The sequence below is a fragment of the Cygnus atratus genome, chromosome 3 (genome assembly GCF_013377495.2).
Source record: "Cygnus atratus isolate AKBS03 ecotype Queensland, Australia chromosome 3, CAtr_DNAZoo_HiC_assembly, whole genome shotgun sequence".
Classification (NCBI taxonomy): Eukaryota; Metazoa; Chordata; class Aves; order Anseriformes; family Anatidae; genus Cygnus; species Cygnus atratus.
In genome coordinates this window covers 82,365,600-82,383,542 of record NC_066364.1, presented here as the reverse complement: position 1 = coordinate 82,383,542, position 17,943 = coordinate 82,365,600, and the positions used below count along the sequence as shown (strand labels likewise).

Genomic DNA, 17,943 nt, shown 5'->3' with positions numbered 1-17,943 from the left:
GATATATGTTTATCCAAGAAGACCGCATGTGTAATCACCTCTACTTTAAAAATGCAGCAAATATACACAAAATAAGACTCCACGTTTGTCAATGCACTGCTCATGAACTCATATTTTTGCCCCTCTAGCCAGAGCACAAGTCCCACCAAGCAGCGACGTCAGGGCAAGAATCTTCGTAGTTCCTTATCAATAGGCTACAAAACCAGACTAGCCAAAACAAGTCACTAGCTGAGACTAAGGCCAGTTCTCTTTAAATTCTTGGCCTTTGGGTGAAGAAAAATGATGTAAAAGTTGTTAACTTTATATTTGGCTTTGTGATATGAAGTCATATTCTAATAACAGGATTCAGGTGACTGCATTGCTAAAGAGCAAGATTTTATTCTTGCTTGCATCAAGATGTATCAGAGCAATTTTAATGAAGTCAAAGGTCATTTGCTCAGATCAACTGAGATCAGAGATAATATCATGAGTGCTGACTGCTATCATAATGCCTTAGTCATTTTCAGAATGTACAGTCTTGTAAATGGGATTTGAGGTCCCCAATTCACTGCATTAAGCAGCTGCATGGAAAATTATTTACATGGCAGTCACTGATGTCAGTGACATCAGTCCAGACTATGAGGAAGCAGCAATTCTGAACTTCAAAACAGCATGTGAAGGTGGGGGTAGGGAAGAGATCTATTTTTAACATTATACTTTGTGAAATTATTTCTCCTAGGTACGTAAGAGGGATAATGCTCTGGAGGACAAAGAACTGGGCTTTCAAATAAATTAGTTTATAATTTACCAAAACTGCAGTATTGCTTTGTTATTTAATCATCCACAGGAGTATGTTCTTGCTTTACACACTTCTGTCATAAGCGGAAATTAGCTGAAACCTCTAGAAAATATTATTGATGCTTTAAAAATTTACTGCATTGTTTTAAACAGCTTTTAATAAATTGGTTGTATTAAAGTTGTACAATGTATAGTGTCAATGAGCATAGATGTGTGATGTACCTCACAACATTTAGAATTATATACGTTTAAATAGTAGTATTATCTGGGAGACTCATTTACTAAATACAATTTAACAGTATCTTGAGCCTGAACTTCTACTTAAAATGATACAGATCTCCTTATGGTTTGCTGACAAGGGGAATGAAGCAGTGTCATGCAGACTGCCAGAAAATTCAAGACTTTCGAGCTTCAAGACCTTGCTGTATTGAGTAACTGTTCTTTGCAGATTGAAAAATGTTTTTTCTGTTCTGAATATTCCCAGTAGCTGTAGCAAATTGTTAATACTCTGGTTTCCACTGTATATGCAAAAGTTAATTCCAATAGGATATTTTGTATTAAATAAAACTTTTTAGAAAAAGAAACACATATTATTTTATACTAAAATGACTTCTATTAGGATTTTGTTTTACAACCATCTCTACTTACTATCAACTTTTATGGACTCTTGAGTAGGTTTATAATTCGAAATAGCAATGTATATTTCCCGCTGTACTTAAAGGTATAGAAAACAGTTAACTTTATTAAAAAGAAAAAGATAACTAGCTTTTTTTTATGGGTAAGTTTGCACTTTAGATCACAGCTCACTCAGTTCATGCATACAGTGTCTAGTAGAAAAATGAAAAGTTTGAGTCAGAATTACCTGGTTCTTAAAAATAGTTAGCACTCCTTTCTGAGACGATGTCACTGTGAAATCCAGATGGGGCACCTTCACTATGCTTTTAATCACATCTCGTCTCTTGACAACTGTTAATGACACAATATCACTCTTCACCTCACAGGCACAGAAAAGTCTACATACATTTGAAAACATAATACTAAACAAATAAAACCATAAAACCAAGAACATTCTCTCTTCCTGAAATACATATCGGCACCAATTCCAAGGCAGTAATACATCATGTCATAGATTATCCTATACCTGATTTAAATAATCATGTTGCATTTTAAAATATTGTTAATGAATTATGGATATGCTAATTCTATTTTTTTTGAAAGATACAGAAAGGCAAAGAATAACTGCATAAATAAATAGTCTGACTTAGACAATGTTGTAATTTAAAAATAATTGAGGAAAATGGTGAGAGAACTGGGCAGGGCAGCAGTTTACTAAGAAACAAACATAACTTTGAGGCAGTTTACTAAGAAACATAAATTCTGGAACACACAAGAAGCATGAATAGTAAACAAAGGCAGCCATGAGATCTTACACCTGTAATTTCAATAATGTGCAACACAGAGCAATGAACTGTGATTTTGTTGTTGTTGCTGTTGTTTTGAACTCGAGATGAAATAGGTCACCTGGATGAGTAATCTGCTGTTTTTCAGATACAAGGAAAACTATGTTTTCTTCTTGAACCTGGGAAGACACGGCACCACTTTCTCCTATGAAATAGCCCAAAATCTAAATGAAACAAAATAAAAGAAAACAAACAATATGCATAAAAACTACTTCTGGAATACATGTTTATAAGCATAAAGTCTAATGTTTACCTGACATTTTTCTATCACTTCATATTTTTGAATAAGGTGTTGTTTCCCTTAATCATTAGCCATCAACGTGACTCTAGATTACAGAGATCTGCTGGTCAGGCATGATCTTTCTTCAGTGTTTGGAAAGAAGTCAGCATACCAGGGGTCCTGGTAATAAAAAACATATAGTTGATAAAGCTATTAGTACATCTTTGGTTTGTTATGATTTTTTGTAAACAATCACCTTCAATTTCCTTTTCCCAGTTTTACCTACTTGTCCTTCCTGAGCTAGACCTCAACTAGAATTAAAAACAGTAAGAGACCTATCAAGCAGATTTCACTATATTTGTAAACTGATTCAAAATAGCAAAGCTGTTAGACTACACAGAAGAGCTTTTCCATGAGGATACATAGATTCCTGTTTGGCTGAAAAAAACCCCAACAAATAAAGGCCATTTAAAAAAATTATTTTCAACCATTTCCCTCACCCTGCCAACATTTCATTTGTACTGATGATGATCAAGATCCCCAGACATCATATTCAGGTGGGTAGCTCATTTCTCCCAGGGTGGGAAATACTTCAGCTGAAATGCTCTCCAAACCTCAGTCTCTGTACCCAAGTGTAGGCCAGTCATTTCCTCAGGAAATGAGGCCAGCCTCTCTCAGCTGTGCAGATACTTTTTCTTCTCTTTTCACATATTATGGACATCATATATAGTCACTTTTTTCATGAGTTCTAAAACCAAAGCCCATTTGTATGCAAGACAAAATTTTGCACTCTTTTCTAGTTCAACATTTTTGATGTTATACAACAGAGATCCCTTTTTTCTTCTCTGAGCAATTCAGACGTACAACTTTCAACAAAAATATTGTGCATATTCTTACACAATGTTAGTCTTCATGTTTCAATCCGTAGCTTCCTCCTTACCATGTACACAATCATCCATCACAAATCACTATCTATTATGCCTCTAAAATTTCTCCTTTTAGTTTCTTGTGACATCACCTTACTTTTCCATCTTGTACCCAAACAAAAATCTGAATTTTAGATTCATGTCTGAATGCAACTCTGCAACAAGCACACAACTGGAACTCCCATCATCCATGTCATTTCTTAAGATATTAAATAGTATTGGCCCCAGTATTGACCCCTGGCATACACCACTACTGACTTGCCTTCAACTGGATTTTCTGCAGCTGAGGGGTTCAGCCAGTATTCTTTTTGCCTCACTACCCACTGAACTAACCCACATTTTGTCAGCGCGTCTAAGAATATGTTATAGGAGACAATGTCAAAACCCTTACTAAAGTCACGGTAAATGTCATCCACTGCTCTCCCCTTACAGATAGTCATGTCACTGTAGAAAGCCATCAGGTTGGTTAAGCATGATTTCCCCTTTGTAAACCAATGCTGACTACTCCCAGTCACCTTCTTGTCCTTTATGCGTTTGGAAATGTTTTCCAGAATTAGTTGCTCTGTCATCTTTACCAGAGATTAAGGTGAGGCTAAACATCCTGTAGTTCCCTTGAGCCTTCTTGAAAGATAGGAGTGCCCTTTTTCTTTTAAGCAGATATTCCTATTTTTTTTTTCAGGCAAGGGAGAACAAGCCCTCCACCTTTCCAGGGAATAAGTTTTTGGTGGGAGTAGTTTTTTTTTTTAATGATAACCTTTTTTAAAATGATAACCTTGTATCAGGTCACTGCTGAGTCCACTGTCACTGCCCAGCAGGCAGAACATTGCTTAAAAAAAGTACATCTTAGAAATCCCTTACAGCAGCAAAAATGGCTTCTGCTGACATGGAGAAAGGGATCCCAATAAACCCAATCCCATACCAGAGGTTGACAGAGAGAATAAAATATGATGCAAATTACAATTTACATATCTTTCATTATTGACACTAAAAATGGAGCTTTCAAAGTGTCAGCTACCTTTGGAGAAGGAATGCAGAGGTCAGTTTTTCAAGTCAGCTGACAACTGATAAATGACACACGTTAGGCCACCTAGGTCTTCGAAATTTTGGAGACAGTGAATGACTAAAAGTAGACTCTAATGTGATTAAAGAGAAGATTTAAAAATACACTTTTTTTTTTTTTGGTAATAAAAAAGTGTTGAGTATGGGCATGCTGTTGTGGAGTTCAGGGAACTTAGGACACCCTTGAAAATGGAAATACTCGAAAAAGAGAAACATCAAAAAGATAAAGGAGTAGAAATAGTCACACTCCATGATCTTTTAGGTCACAGAAACACATCCTGCAGATTTTGTCAAGCTAAAGAGAGGCCAGATATGGAGAAGCAAATTTGAAAAGTTTGTATATGTGAGAGCAGGAAAAGAGGAACAAAGGGTCAGGGACAGAGTTCTGGGAAGGAAGAGAGAGACAGAGATGATAAAAAGAGAAATATCAAAGGAACAAAGTGACATGTATGCCTCTTCCTTGACTTTCAAGATAAATGAAATGCTCAGCAGTGCCAAAAGCAGCAGGGGAATTCAGGAGAACAGGGATGAAATATAGTCCTTGTAGAAAAAATTTGAGAATTGGAGCATAGATGGCAGAAGACACGATGGCTATTTAGAATGTTACAGAAAGTAACCATTATTGATGATTCATTTGAAAAAATAAGTGATAAAAAGGAAGCTACTTCCATTTTTCACAGAGGGTAATTAATAGTATGTCTAAATTGCAGGTTATAAATGTGAGTTGTCTAACATAACTAGTAGGTTAATGAAGATTATAAGAATGAATATATCAATTAAGGGAGACATATCTATTTCACCATCTCTCTAAAACAGCAGCCGGTTTAAAGTAGAATACCCGGAATAGTTTCCAGTCTCTTAAAAGGCCAATTACTATTTCAATAGTTCTTTAATCATGCAAGACAGAAATTGTCTTCTTTTTTTCCTGAAAAAGTTTCACTTGAAAGAAAAGCCTAAGGAGGATGAGAAAAGCAAATGGGACTTAGGCTGTTCAAGTGTTAAATAGAGTAAACTTTAGAAAAGTAAAATAAAAAAGAGGAGGGACTACAAATATGGGTGGAAGAAAAAAAAAATCTATTGTCCTTACCACTATGTAATTATGCACATCTTTAAATGTTAAGAAGTGAAAAAGACTAGAGCTTGAAGGAGACCTTTTACTGAAGGAGATCAATTAACGTTGATCCTTTTGCTATCTTAAACATGGTTTGGCTGATGAAGAAACTTTGTATGACATTTCCAGGTTTCTTCGGTTCTTTAGTTCCTTCATTAATAAAGATGTTGAGTGCATCAGTTGTTATCAATTCTTGTGCTTAATGTGCTAAAAATTCTGTACCTCGAATCATATTTCCCTCCTTTTTCTGAATATCTTCACCAACATTATTTAAGCATATGATCAATTTAGCCAACGGCTCCAGGAATTGAAAGTAATTATGTAACCTAGGTAATTAGCCTGACTGTACTGGAAACTCAAGTAAGAATCTGCAGTAAAAGACACTACTCTATTAAAGGAGCAGATCTTTCTTCAGTTATCTTATTAGGTAAAGGGCCTGAACATAATTTGCTACTGCTCTGCTCTCCTAAACAAAGGGTTGGCTCAGCCTGACAGTCAGCATGAATTCAGAATTAGTTTTCTCAGCTGGTCTCCACTTCATGCCATAGAGCATATCATACTCTTTATAGTATATATGTCTAGCTTGTCACCTCTACACAAGAGATTGTCACCTCTCTCTTCTCTCCCACACAAGGAGAAGCAACGAGTTTGAAATGAAGTAGAGGATTTTGAATCATATGAGAATTTGACTAGGGCTGTAATGAAGCATTACCTCATGTCTGATGGCAGCTGGCTATTTCAAGAACTCAGCTTCTACAACATGTACCAGCAAATCTGCAAATTTCTTTCCTTTTTTTTCTTTTTTTTTCTTTCCCTATTCTTTTAGTGAGTTTCAAAGAAATGCTGAGCAAAGCCAGGACTTCATCTTTAAGTATCCTCTTGTGTTTAGAGAGGAAGTAAGGAAGAAGTAAGAAGAGTAAGTAAGGGTGACATGAAAGTACATGACATGCAAAGAAAAAGATTTCAAATTTACATCTCACAAGGTGAATTAGTAAAAGAGGAAATGGATGTGGCCCAAAGTTTTGTCTGATAAAGAGAGCTTACAGTCAAATTCACTAGAAGGCAGTTACATGATATCTGATGTCCTCTACAGATAATGATTCCATAAATTTTCCTCAGGCTCTCCTTGAAGAAAAATTTTAATGCCTGACATAAGCAAAGTTTGTGAGTTAGGTGACATTGCAAGTAAGAACAATGTTAAGAGAGGAATTAACCAGAAATCTTCTCATAAAGAAGCTTATTAAACAGAAAAGACCAAACACATTGTTTTTAGGACGGTGTTAGGAAACTATTTCATAGCAGTTGTTAATAAAATGCAAAGAACAGGTGTTGGGTATCTTCAACATTCACAAAAATAATGTGATGTTCCACTGTAATGTAAAACGGAAATATGCTCATGAATTAATCACTCAGTAATACCTTGCCTTCTGGCTTTAAGACCAGCAAGGACTTGTCACCTATGCTGTCACAGGATAGTTACTGTGTGCTAGAACTTATGTCCCAACTGCCCATCTTCAGGCAGAAAACAAAACAAAAAATCTTGTCTTAGCATTTGATCATGGATGCTCTTGATACAGATTGGCTCTAACAATGTCAAAATAATATATATATATATATTTCTTTGTACAACAGTTGCTTGGAACTCTATCCATGGTAAACATCTTATTAAGATACTTCACTAGAGCAAGCATTCATAATTTCTCAGAACTCTCTGAAAAATAGACCACCACGTTTAAAAGAAATGAGAAAAAGTATTTTTCATAAAATATATAAAAATGTGGATGCTATGAAGCATCCTTTTTTGATGGATTCAAAAGTAATTTACAGACAGATAGATGAAAAGTCCATCAAGGGATATTAAGCACAGACTGCATCTGCAAGTCTGCTGCAGAAAATGCTTAAGCTATATGCTGTCAGAAGCTGAGAGGGGTAAACCAGATCTACTTAACTAATTATTACACTCTTTTTGCCAGGATTTGCTGTTTACCACTATTAGGGACAGAAAAATGGATTATCTCACTCACAGACTTCAATAATTTTCCGGTTACAAAAATCTCTACTAAAATGGTGGCATAGCTCTAATGCTTCCCATCTAAAGTAAGGGGCAGATTTATCCCTGAGAAAAGAAGAAGGAGAGGAAGGAGAGGAAAGATTTGCGACACAAGCTAGAAAGAGCTAAATTAGTGTTATCTCCATCATCTCTCAAGTCATTGATAAAAGTGTATCGGGTTACAGAATAGGTATTACCACTCATATTTCACAAGAAAAATTCCTAAGGATAGATTTACCCTCCTATCTTCAAATGTCTTCCCTGGAATCTTGCATTTAATCAACAAATAAGTACAAGTTTCTAAACTGTTTACTAATAGAGTAAAAATAAACATGGAGCCTCTTTCTCAGCTTGTTGAAATTAAACATCACTTCTTGAACACGATAACGAAGCCACAAATGAGGTACACCAAGACAGTCCTTCAATTTTGTTTTTGCCTAGATCAACCCACACAATACATTTTATCTATTTTTTTAGCTTCAAAGGCACATCTATATTCCAAGTTATTTCTCTCTTTATTTTTTTTTAGCAACTGAACGATGGCCAGAATAAATAATAACGAGACTGCTCTTATTGTGACATAGACAAAAGACTCATGTATGACATGTAATCAACAGGTAAATATTGCTACCTTTTATGATTCCAGTTAGTTGCATATATTTAATAAAGTATTAAAAATCCTTACCTCACACCATTCTGTTCTTGCATCAAGGTTGTTGCTAATCTTCCTGAAAAAGGCTTTAACATTATGATCCTTAACTTCTGGGCTAAAAAGTGTCTGTGTGGAACTTATCATAGTCTATCTCATCTGGATAGGAAAAATAATATCCACAGAGTCAAAAATTGGCAAGTTACAGCTTCTGTCCTCTACCTCCTGTTTTATTTCTCCTTCAAAATCAAAAATGTGCAAATCTCATCTTCTCACACTGTATTCATTAAAGCATTTTGCAAAAAAAATAAAAAAAATAAAAAAAAATTTTCAGTCTTACATTTTAAAACCATGTGATTTGCAACACATGACAGGGAACAGATAAAAGAATATCTGAAAAATTCTCAGCTCTTCTTTTCTTCCCTTACTTCCATAACACAATTCTGGTTTGTTGAAATGAACCTGAAAGGTGCGCTGGGAAAAAGTTTATCCTTTCATGCAATAATAGCCACTAGAACTGAAAAAAACAAACCTTTGCCCTGATTATTTACCATCAAGAAATCGGATTTACGTAATTCATCATTTTTGTGCTTTTACAGATCACTAGAAACATCACAGAAATGATGACTTGTAGATGTGGCAACTCTGCCAATTATACTTTGTGAACAATTACCACAGCATTGTAATTTGTCCAAAAGTCCTACAAGGAAGTGAAAAGCACTCTCCCGCAGCAATCTACCTGTTTCCTGTAACAGTCAAGAAGTCATAGTTTGAACGTTAATTTGATGTCTTTCCTACAGTTTTGTTGCTGACAGATATTCTCAATAAGAAAAGTACACTTTTAAATCAGAAAGAGTATCTCTTACCATCATCTTTAATATACAAGCCTAATCTTTCCTCTGTCTTCTGTGTTACTGTTTTTTCAACTAGTTTCTGGAACTCCTTCAAAGCATTCTTGAAATCTGGCACATTAAGAGCAGAGCAACTCTCGTTATCACAATCCTTTTCAGACATCCTTTATTAAGAGAAGGCAACATGGTAGGAAGAAGGACTCTTCTTACAGCGTGGTTCACATGAGTTCATATGAGATGTAGCTGCATGACTGGCATATATAACAAGAAAGAGGTGACTGGTTTAGCATCTCAAGCTGGCAAACATGCTAGTGAACTGTTGGTGTCACAACCTCCCATTACATCACAGAACTCTACTCACTGAGCAACCCTATGCCACATACCATTATCAGTAATAATCTGGCAAGTGAGATTAGTTACTGGAGTCTGGTGCAATTGGTGACTGAACATGCGTGATCTTTCTCACCTCAAGAGCCAGGCAAGGATCTCATAAGGGTTCAGTTCTGCTACAGCTGGCAATGATTTAGCAATAGAAGATATCATTCTCTGGTAAGAATATACCTTTGAAACTAACTGTTGCAAGTTCATACTATCTTTCATAATTTTGTACTGAGTGAGGAGGAAGGAAGATTATACCACCTTTCTATGCTTTGGATTATCTTCAAGACTTTGCCAAAAGCTGCACACCAACTCTCGCAATTAGGAACAGCTGCTATTGTGGAGTTCCTTGGATCCACACATTATTTGGTGAAGAATGATGGAGCCAGCACTCTTTTTATATTTGCTTGGTGACAGGAGAACTGAGAGTAGACTGGTGATATTCTGGCATGTTCTACTCTTTGTAAGGCCTGGCCAGAGATCTCAATTAGGTGGGGGTGCCTGGTTTTCCAGTAATAAAAGCATTTTATCAGGGATGTTATGTTTTGAAATTATTCACGTAATACAAAGAGGACAACTCAAGTTGAAAAGAACTAGAAAAGCACTTTTTGACAGCCAGTACTTGGGAGTGACATTAAATATTTGCTTCATTAGTACATCTCTCTCCATTTCTTCAATATATGCTTTGTCATTGGTTTTATTATATTAAAAATCCCTACTCAGGAAAATAGAACTTCCAGTGGATCTACCCAGAAACCCAATTACTCTGCAGGAAACCTTTATTTATTTATTTATTGCATATGTCATTATGATTAAGACTGAAGAAATCACTTGATGGACTGGTGGAGTTTTAGTATTTTCAGCTCTCCAATTTCCTCTTCCTTAAGCTCTGACAGCCATTTACACTAACTTCCTTTGCTTGTTAGAAGCTACACGTACTTTTGTTTACTGTCTCCTATTAGTTTTGTTAGATTACTTTATACGCTGGAAAAGCTCCTGGAAAATGCAAGCCAGAACAATGTCTTCTATAAATATTTTCATCTGTTTTTATTTTTTCTGTGCAACACACAAGGGGGAAAAAACTACCCAGTCCAAGCCAATCCATCTACTAGTGTCACCATTTCAGATTTAGTGCAACATGTATTTACAAAGGGCAACGCACCCATTACTCTTGTGTCAGTTGAGAATCTTGTTACCTGTCAGCACCCTGCATCCATCAATGGGCCTTACCTGACCGAACAGCCTCACCTGGGACCTCTCACCGCCCTTTGGCCTATGAGCTTTATTTAAGCCCTTACATAGCTATGCTGCAAGTAGGTTTCTTCCAACTAAGCCTAGTTTGTTGATGGTGCTTGCTGACTTGATTTTGGCCCTGTCTTGTCACTGCATTGTTCTGGACTGTTGATTGTGGTTGCTACCAACAGAGCTGCTCTGCTTGCCTTGCTTAGGTGCCATGGTACTGCACCCATACCAGTGAAAACAACCCTGCTTCTAATCCTTGGCTTGTCTTCCTTTCCTATTCTCACTGCTCTTGGGCACTACATATCTTGAGTGTTTATTTCCTGATGATTTTCCTATATTGTAAAATTCTTTCAAGTCTTTGTTGAGCACTACCTAGATTTTTTATTTTTATTTTTTTCCAATCAACCCTCTTATCTCCTTCCTTAACTTCCAGTTAAGTTATTGTTTCTTTCTTTCTCCTAACACACAAATAATGATCACAGAGATTAAGTGCTGGCTATTAGCATGCGTCTCGCCAAAATTCAGCAATATGTATTAGATGGTTCCTGTTTTGAAAAGGGTCCACATTTAACTTGTGCCTAGGTTCAGTCAGGACCTTAAAGTCAGATATTCCTATACCGCAGTGACCCAAGAACTTCTGTCTGTTTGCAGTTGTCAAAGCAACTTAAAAGCAGGATGGGGCTGTTCAGAAAACAAAATTGCAGCTACCAATTTCTTTGAAAAGTGACAGCCCAGAGCACTCACTGACCAATCAAAATCATTGTGAAAGCACCAAAACCTGTGTTATATTTGCATTGTCTTTCCATCCCACCACATCTTAAATTCTTTACTGAATAGTGAAACCCTAGGGTATCCTACTGGAGTGCTGGAAAAGTTAATTTATTTTTCCTCTGGCTGAAAGAGAATCAAATCTAAATCTTGTCTCCTGAATGAGTATCACAGTGACTACTGAATAAAGGATGAGTACCACTTCTTGTGGGAATATTCTAAAGAATCAAGCTTCATTCATTCTTTGGAAAGTAATGATGTAAACAGCTGTCTTAAAAGAATGGTTCAGAATGAAGTAGAAAGAATGATGTTAAAAGCTTTCCTCAAAGAATAGTATCTATTGACTAGACAGTTTTAAAAAAAAATGGCTTTAGATACCAATAATTAGTATGTTAATTGCTTTGGATCTTGTTATAATTGTAGGTTCTGTGCATATGGAAGCTAGTTATCTTTCTCAGGGTTCTGCATTACAACTCAGATGATCAGCTTTCAGTCTCTGTGAACTTTTAGTGAATCTGACCCCTTATGCTCGATAACATTTTGTAAATTGTAGAGGCTTACCATTTCTAACACTGTCAAGTGAAGGCAGTATGTACTAATTCCAAGTCGGATGAACATTTCTGTCTTGTTAACTTTATCAGGTTGCTAAAATTTGCCTGTAAAACAGGAACAACATCCCAACCCAGAATTACTTGTTTTAAAGTATTACAAATCCTCATAATTAATGTCCACACTTTAAAACGTGTGCAATATCTGCAGCCCATTTTATAACACTACACTCTGCTGACATTAAATTCTGCCATGTCTCTGATTATCACACTACTCCCACATCCACTGTAGATTTACAGGAATGCCATTGGCATAACAAATGTAAATGAACTATAATTGAAGGTGAGCAAAATAGTTCATGGCATTTGCCATGCTTAAGCAAATTTCACATTTGTTCATTGATCTAATTCACATTCATTAATGCAATTACATATTTTCATGATCAACAGAACTCCAAGGTACTTCAGAGAAGCACATTAGTGATAATGAATAGAAACTGGTATCTTCTGTCATTCAAAAAAAAAAAAAATAGAACAAAGTTGTATGAAGCTGGAAAAGTTGTCCCTCTTTTTATTCCCCTCATCCAGGTAATTTACAAAATCCTAGATTTTTATTTTTTATTTTTTTCTTAATACCAGTGAAGATGTAACTGCTTTACTAAGCAGATGATTGATCTTTTGGATGAGAAAATCTGATTAGAATAGGCAGGCCAAAATATCCGTTGACCTTCATTAGCATTCTTGCTCCCGAATTTAAGGAAGGCACCATGAATTCATAACATTTAAATCCAGAAGGGAGGATTAGATCTTCTACTTTCACTCCCCCTGTATGTTTTGTATGTCCCCAACAATGTTTTTCTAGAGCGTAACTTGCAGAAAGGTATCCAGCTTTCAGATGTGGACACCAAGACATGGAGAATCCATCACGTTTGTTCCAAAGGTTAATTGCTCATACTGTTAAACTTTAAAACTCTCATTTGAATTTGTGTGGCTTCAGCTTCCACTAGACAGTTTTTGTAATGTCTTCAGTGATTTAGAGAAATAGTTGGTATATTCTCCTACCAGGAGCCCTTATACCTGAATTACTTCTCCATTTTTCTCTTGTTAATTAAAATACATTGAATTCTGTACCTCCTGCTCCAACATTTTCCTTCAGGTCTCAAAATAATGTTTGTGATTCTTTTCTGCATTTTTCAGCTTTTCAGTTTCTTAAAAAAAAAGCTGAAACCATGTTGCTATGCAATACAACATTAAGCAAATTGGCACTCTGTTCAAACAATAAACTTCAGTCTATTCATTAGATCCACTTTTTACTAGACTATATTGATCAATTTCTTTGTATTGTTCTTTGGCTATTTATCTCCACATCACCTTTTCTATTACTTCACCCAAGGTGGATGACAGGCTCATTGCTCAAGGCTTGCTTGAATTGCTGCACGTGGAATTTCTGCTCTGTGGATATTCTGTGGTTGAAAGGAAAGGAGGAATTATATTGTATATATTTTGTGTCTATCTAAAGGATCGACCGTGATCAGACATGTTTCAAGGATAACAAAACCACTTCTTCAAAAACAGAGAAAGACCATAGTCATCACACACAGCTGGAAAAAATCATGTGAACAGCAGTGAACAAAAGTAAATTTGATATTGGATGAAGTTACTGGAAATAATGCATGTAAGTCTCTGCATGAAATATATAGTTCTTTGGGGAAAGTGGTGTTTCAAGATATGCTGTCTAACTTATTACATGGATAACTCAACTGGTTGAAATTCTATCTTTTCCACTGGGAAGAGGACAAAAGTTGCTGGGTATTCCTGCTCGACCACAGTGAGTACATCTTTTGTTTATAATAAGGAAGAGAATTGTGCAGAGAAAAGCAGCACTGACTCCTGGTAAAAGGAGGGATAGCTTGAGGATGCATTTTTGCTAGTTCCTACAGCAATTCTCCAGCCATTATAAAGGAAAACGTTTCACTTGTATGTCAAGACACTTGGTGGTTGGTTGGATACTGTATCTTGGCTAGAGATATGGTGTATTCCTTATGGAGCTTCAAGTTGAACCCTTGTTATGCAGTGTGTCCTATTGACTAATTTCTCCATTCTGAGTCATCTAAGCTTGTATGACATGACATTATATTCTCATTTCTCAATTAACAGAATGGAAAGGTTAAGAACAGAAAACTGTATTTTGTTCTCTTGCAACCATGGGATTTCTTGTTATACAGCACAATCTAAATATGTGGAAATCCCAAATAAAGCACCATTGTTTTCAGTACCGGCTAATGCTGTTGTCTTCAATGCTTAAACTCCAAAAAATGTACAGCACAATTTTCAAATAAGATGTGATGACTGAATGGACTGACAAACAAAAGTAGAGAAGAGAGGAACTACATTAGAAGATAAGCTAAGTCTAAGAGGCAAATTCAATATTAAATTGATGAGTAACAGGAAGTCCTTGCATTAGTAAGTCTACAGTAGCATTAAATGAATAAAAAGCATTTTCTTTCCTGTCTCCCTTACTGATACTGTGAAAAGCATTGGATATGGAATATGGTAGAGTTAACATACATTCAGAAGTCAAACCTCCCAACTCTCCCGTTCTTACTATGCAGTCAGATTGCTCTCGATTGGTAAATTCTCAGATCAGTACAAAGTTAATGATAGTTTGTACAGCAGGCACAAAGAACAGCTACAGCCAACTCATTGCTGGATTGGCAGCTCATTAGAAAAATCAATCATTTTCAATCTGATCTCAAGAACTATCAGAATTCTATGAAAATGTAAGCTAGTTTTAAAATTCTGACCATGTACCTTGCCGGTTCAAAACAAATAACCCTAAGCTACTGAAGAAGACAAACCAGCAAAAAGTGACAGATCTCATTCCCTGCCTGCTACCAGGTTGCCAGTCATCTTTTCTGATAGTCTAACTTAAAGACAGATCGTCACCAAGTAAAATGACAGTCCAAAAGAAAACACAATAGCTCTAAAATGACCTGAGTTGTCCTTAAAGAGGCTCTGGGCTCTGGCATGTGGGGGACTTGGGTTCAGTCTCTGGTTGTGGTCTAGATCAACCCCAGCCACAAAAAAATAACAACAATTAAAAAAAAAAATCCCCACAAACCTGTCTGTGTTTGCAGGCAAGTCAGGGTTCAGTTGCTTGAGTTCAGAGCAACTGATCTCCTCCCTGACCAGTAGGGAGTTTGAAAAATCAACTCTTCATAGAGAAAAAATAAAAGTTCTCCCCTGAAACAGTGTTGAAGGGGTGCTATCAAGTTCATATTTACATTAGCTCACTCTCTTTTCTACTGACTTCACTTTTCACTTTGTCTTAGCCATATTATTGCCACAGAAGCAATATCACACTACTTGCTGCAAAATATGTTTGGTCTGCTGTGTCACTAACACCAGCTTGAGATGATAATTTAAAAAATCATATTTCTTATGCAATATTTATGATTTACATGTTGGATTCTGGTAAATGAAAACAGGACAGTGAGTTTGTAACCTCTTTCACTGCCTGTTTATCATATTAATGAGAAGCTGCAGCATAGAAATAAACTCCTCTGGAAAGTCATTCCTTTAAAATAAGCATTTTATATCACAGCTGAATTTCACAGGGTTATTGCTGCAAAATGTGATGCTACTGGTCTGATTCGGCTTTACAATGTTAGTGGTTAGGGTTCAAGCTGCCCTAGGAGCTGTGTTTATACATCCAGGGCAGGTATGTGAAGGTATATATCACCACTATATATCACCACTTATTTTAATCTACATAGCAAGAAACAGGCACAAAGGAGGCATCAGTACGCATCTGCCACCTGAGCACATACTGCAGTACCACACAGGTTTGTACTACCAAGATGAAGTTCATCTCACCTAACTTAGGCATCTAAAGTAACCCGATAAGCCAGTCATTAGTGAAAAAAATAAACACTCTAAGACAATGATTCATCTTACTGGCTTTAAGTGTTTAACTTTTAAATATGTAATTCAGGTGAGAGGAATTGCACCTGCAGCTAGTACAGCAATTTGTACACCTGCCAGGTATACTAGAGCTCAGAGGTCACTGTACATGCTGCAGTGAACTTCCAGATGCAGCACAGGTGCTCCAACAGCACCTCATCACCTTCCAGGATTACCCATTTGGGTCATGTCCCTGCTGCAAGCACTTGCACTTGCTTCAGTGAACTGTATTTGAGCCAACCTCTTTTCCCAGTTCAGAGTATTCTCAGTTTCTTGCAACTTTTCTGCCCAGCCTGTTCTATGATTTAAAGTTCATATCCCAATACAGACTAGATTGTATAGCTAAGATTACAAATTCTGTAGGATCAAGGCCTAATTTTGAACTTTAGCCATTAGGCTTGCACATTTTTTTTTCTCATATATTGCATTATCAGCAGATGTAGAGCTAAAATAAAGCCCTTATTAAATGCCAAGTGGTTGTGAACAGATAAAAGGTTTCTGTCCATAAACTCTTCCTTGTGCTATAGATACGTGTTGCAGCTATATGTAGATCCAGTGAATAATCATTTGATTTTTATCTGCCTTTAAAGCTAAAGAATGGCAAAGAGAATATATAAGAAATCAAATACCAGCAGAAGGCTGTAAAAATCCTAGTTAAAAAGCTGAAGACTGGTAGCCATTTATTTACTTAGTTTCTTTCAGAAACTGCAGTCTAGCTGTCTAACATACTCTTTGAAACAATAAGTTTTAGAGAGTTCAAAACAAGAAACAAAATCCCAGCACCATTTGATTCCTGAAACAAATGTATTGAGTATGGACAAAAGCCTCTCTTCTCACACTGCTTGTCACAAAAGATGGGAAACAGCCTGTGAATTGAAAGACATGCTAGCAGAAAATAAAGGAGAAATAATAAAGAAAATGAGTGAAAGCAAAATATAAGGTAATGAACAAATGGGAAATTAAAGATGTCTCAAGTTGCTTAAAACACTTGTCTTCCACCACCCAGTGTTCTCATTTTTTGAAAATATCTCATTGATATTTTTGAAGGTATAGTTAGGACTGGGAGTCATGGTCAGTACGACAGGGTTTGTATTTCTACTCCTACACAAGGTTAGAGAGCACTCTGCTTCATTCTTGACCTCTAATGTGACTGACGCTCAATGCTCTGATGTCCTGAAACATTTCAATGTCTAAATACAGCCAAGTCAGGGAACTTCTAAAGTCAGACCCAGATAACTATGAACTTTTTAATTTTGAAGCATTATTTCAATAGCTAGCTTTTATTTTTATTTTTTCTTATACATATGTAAGCATATATCTACACATATATATGCTGGTCATCTGAAAATCTACATCCAATGGATTCTACCATTCCATGTACATTGTACATAATGGACAACACATTAAAAGAACTAATGCAGAAGTGATCTAGGAGCACCTAGGGATTTGCAAGGACTTTTTTTTTTTTTTTTTTTAATAAGTCAGGACTCTTTTTTTCTTATTTTCTAGAAATCTCGAAGTCAAATAAGAGTGAGTACTTTTGTCAGGTGCTATAGTTGAAAAACTACTTAGAAACCCTGAGTATATGATGGAATCTGCTGATGAGCAGTACATTGTCTAAAATTCATTTATTTCCTCACTAAATTTCTACCCTGTGCCTCACCAGATTTTTTCTCTTTTCATTTTATGCAGCAAAAATAAGATACACACTCAATGTAAGACTTTCTTTTAAGGGCAGAAGATAGAGATTTCTTCTTAATAATGTGTATCATTAATTTGGCTCAGCCATGTCTTATTATTATTGTGAGACTTTTACCATGCAGCAGCTGGTTATAAAACAACCCATAATATGGTATTTTTGCACATGGTCTGTTTATGCACAGGTAATTCCCTTTTACTGATAAAGAAAGCTAAAGAGTTATGCCTCTCCTAAAGCACATG

General features: G+C 36.1%; 1 protein-coding gene across 1 annotated transcript in view; it reads right to left on the bottom strand.

Annotated features, from left to right (window-relative positions):
• WDR64 (WD repeat domain 64) overlaps positions 1-17,943 on the bottom strand; it is a 72,404-nt gene that overhangs the window by 52,998 nt on the left and 1,463 nt on the right. Inside the window, 6 exon segments of the mRNA XM_050709826.1 lie at positions 1,640-1,743; positions 2,299-2,401; positions 8,289-8,388; positions 8,390-8,411; positions 9,119-9,267; positions 9,570-9,712. Coding sequence (XP_050565783.1) covers positions 1,640-1,743; positions 2,299-2,401; positions 8,289-8,388; positions 8,390-8,411; positions 9,119-9,267; positions 9,570-9,712 — 621 coding nt within the window.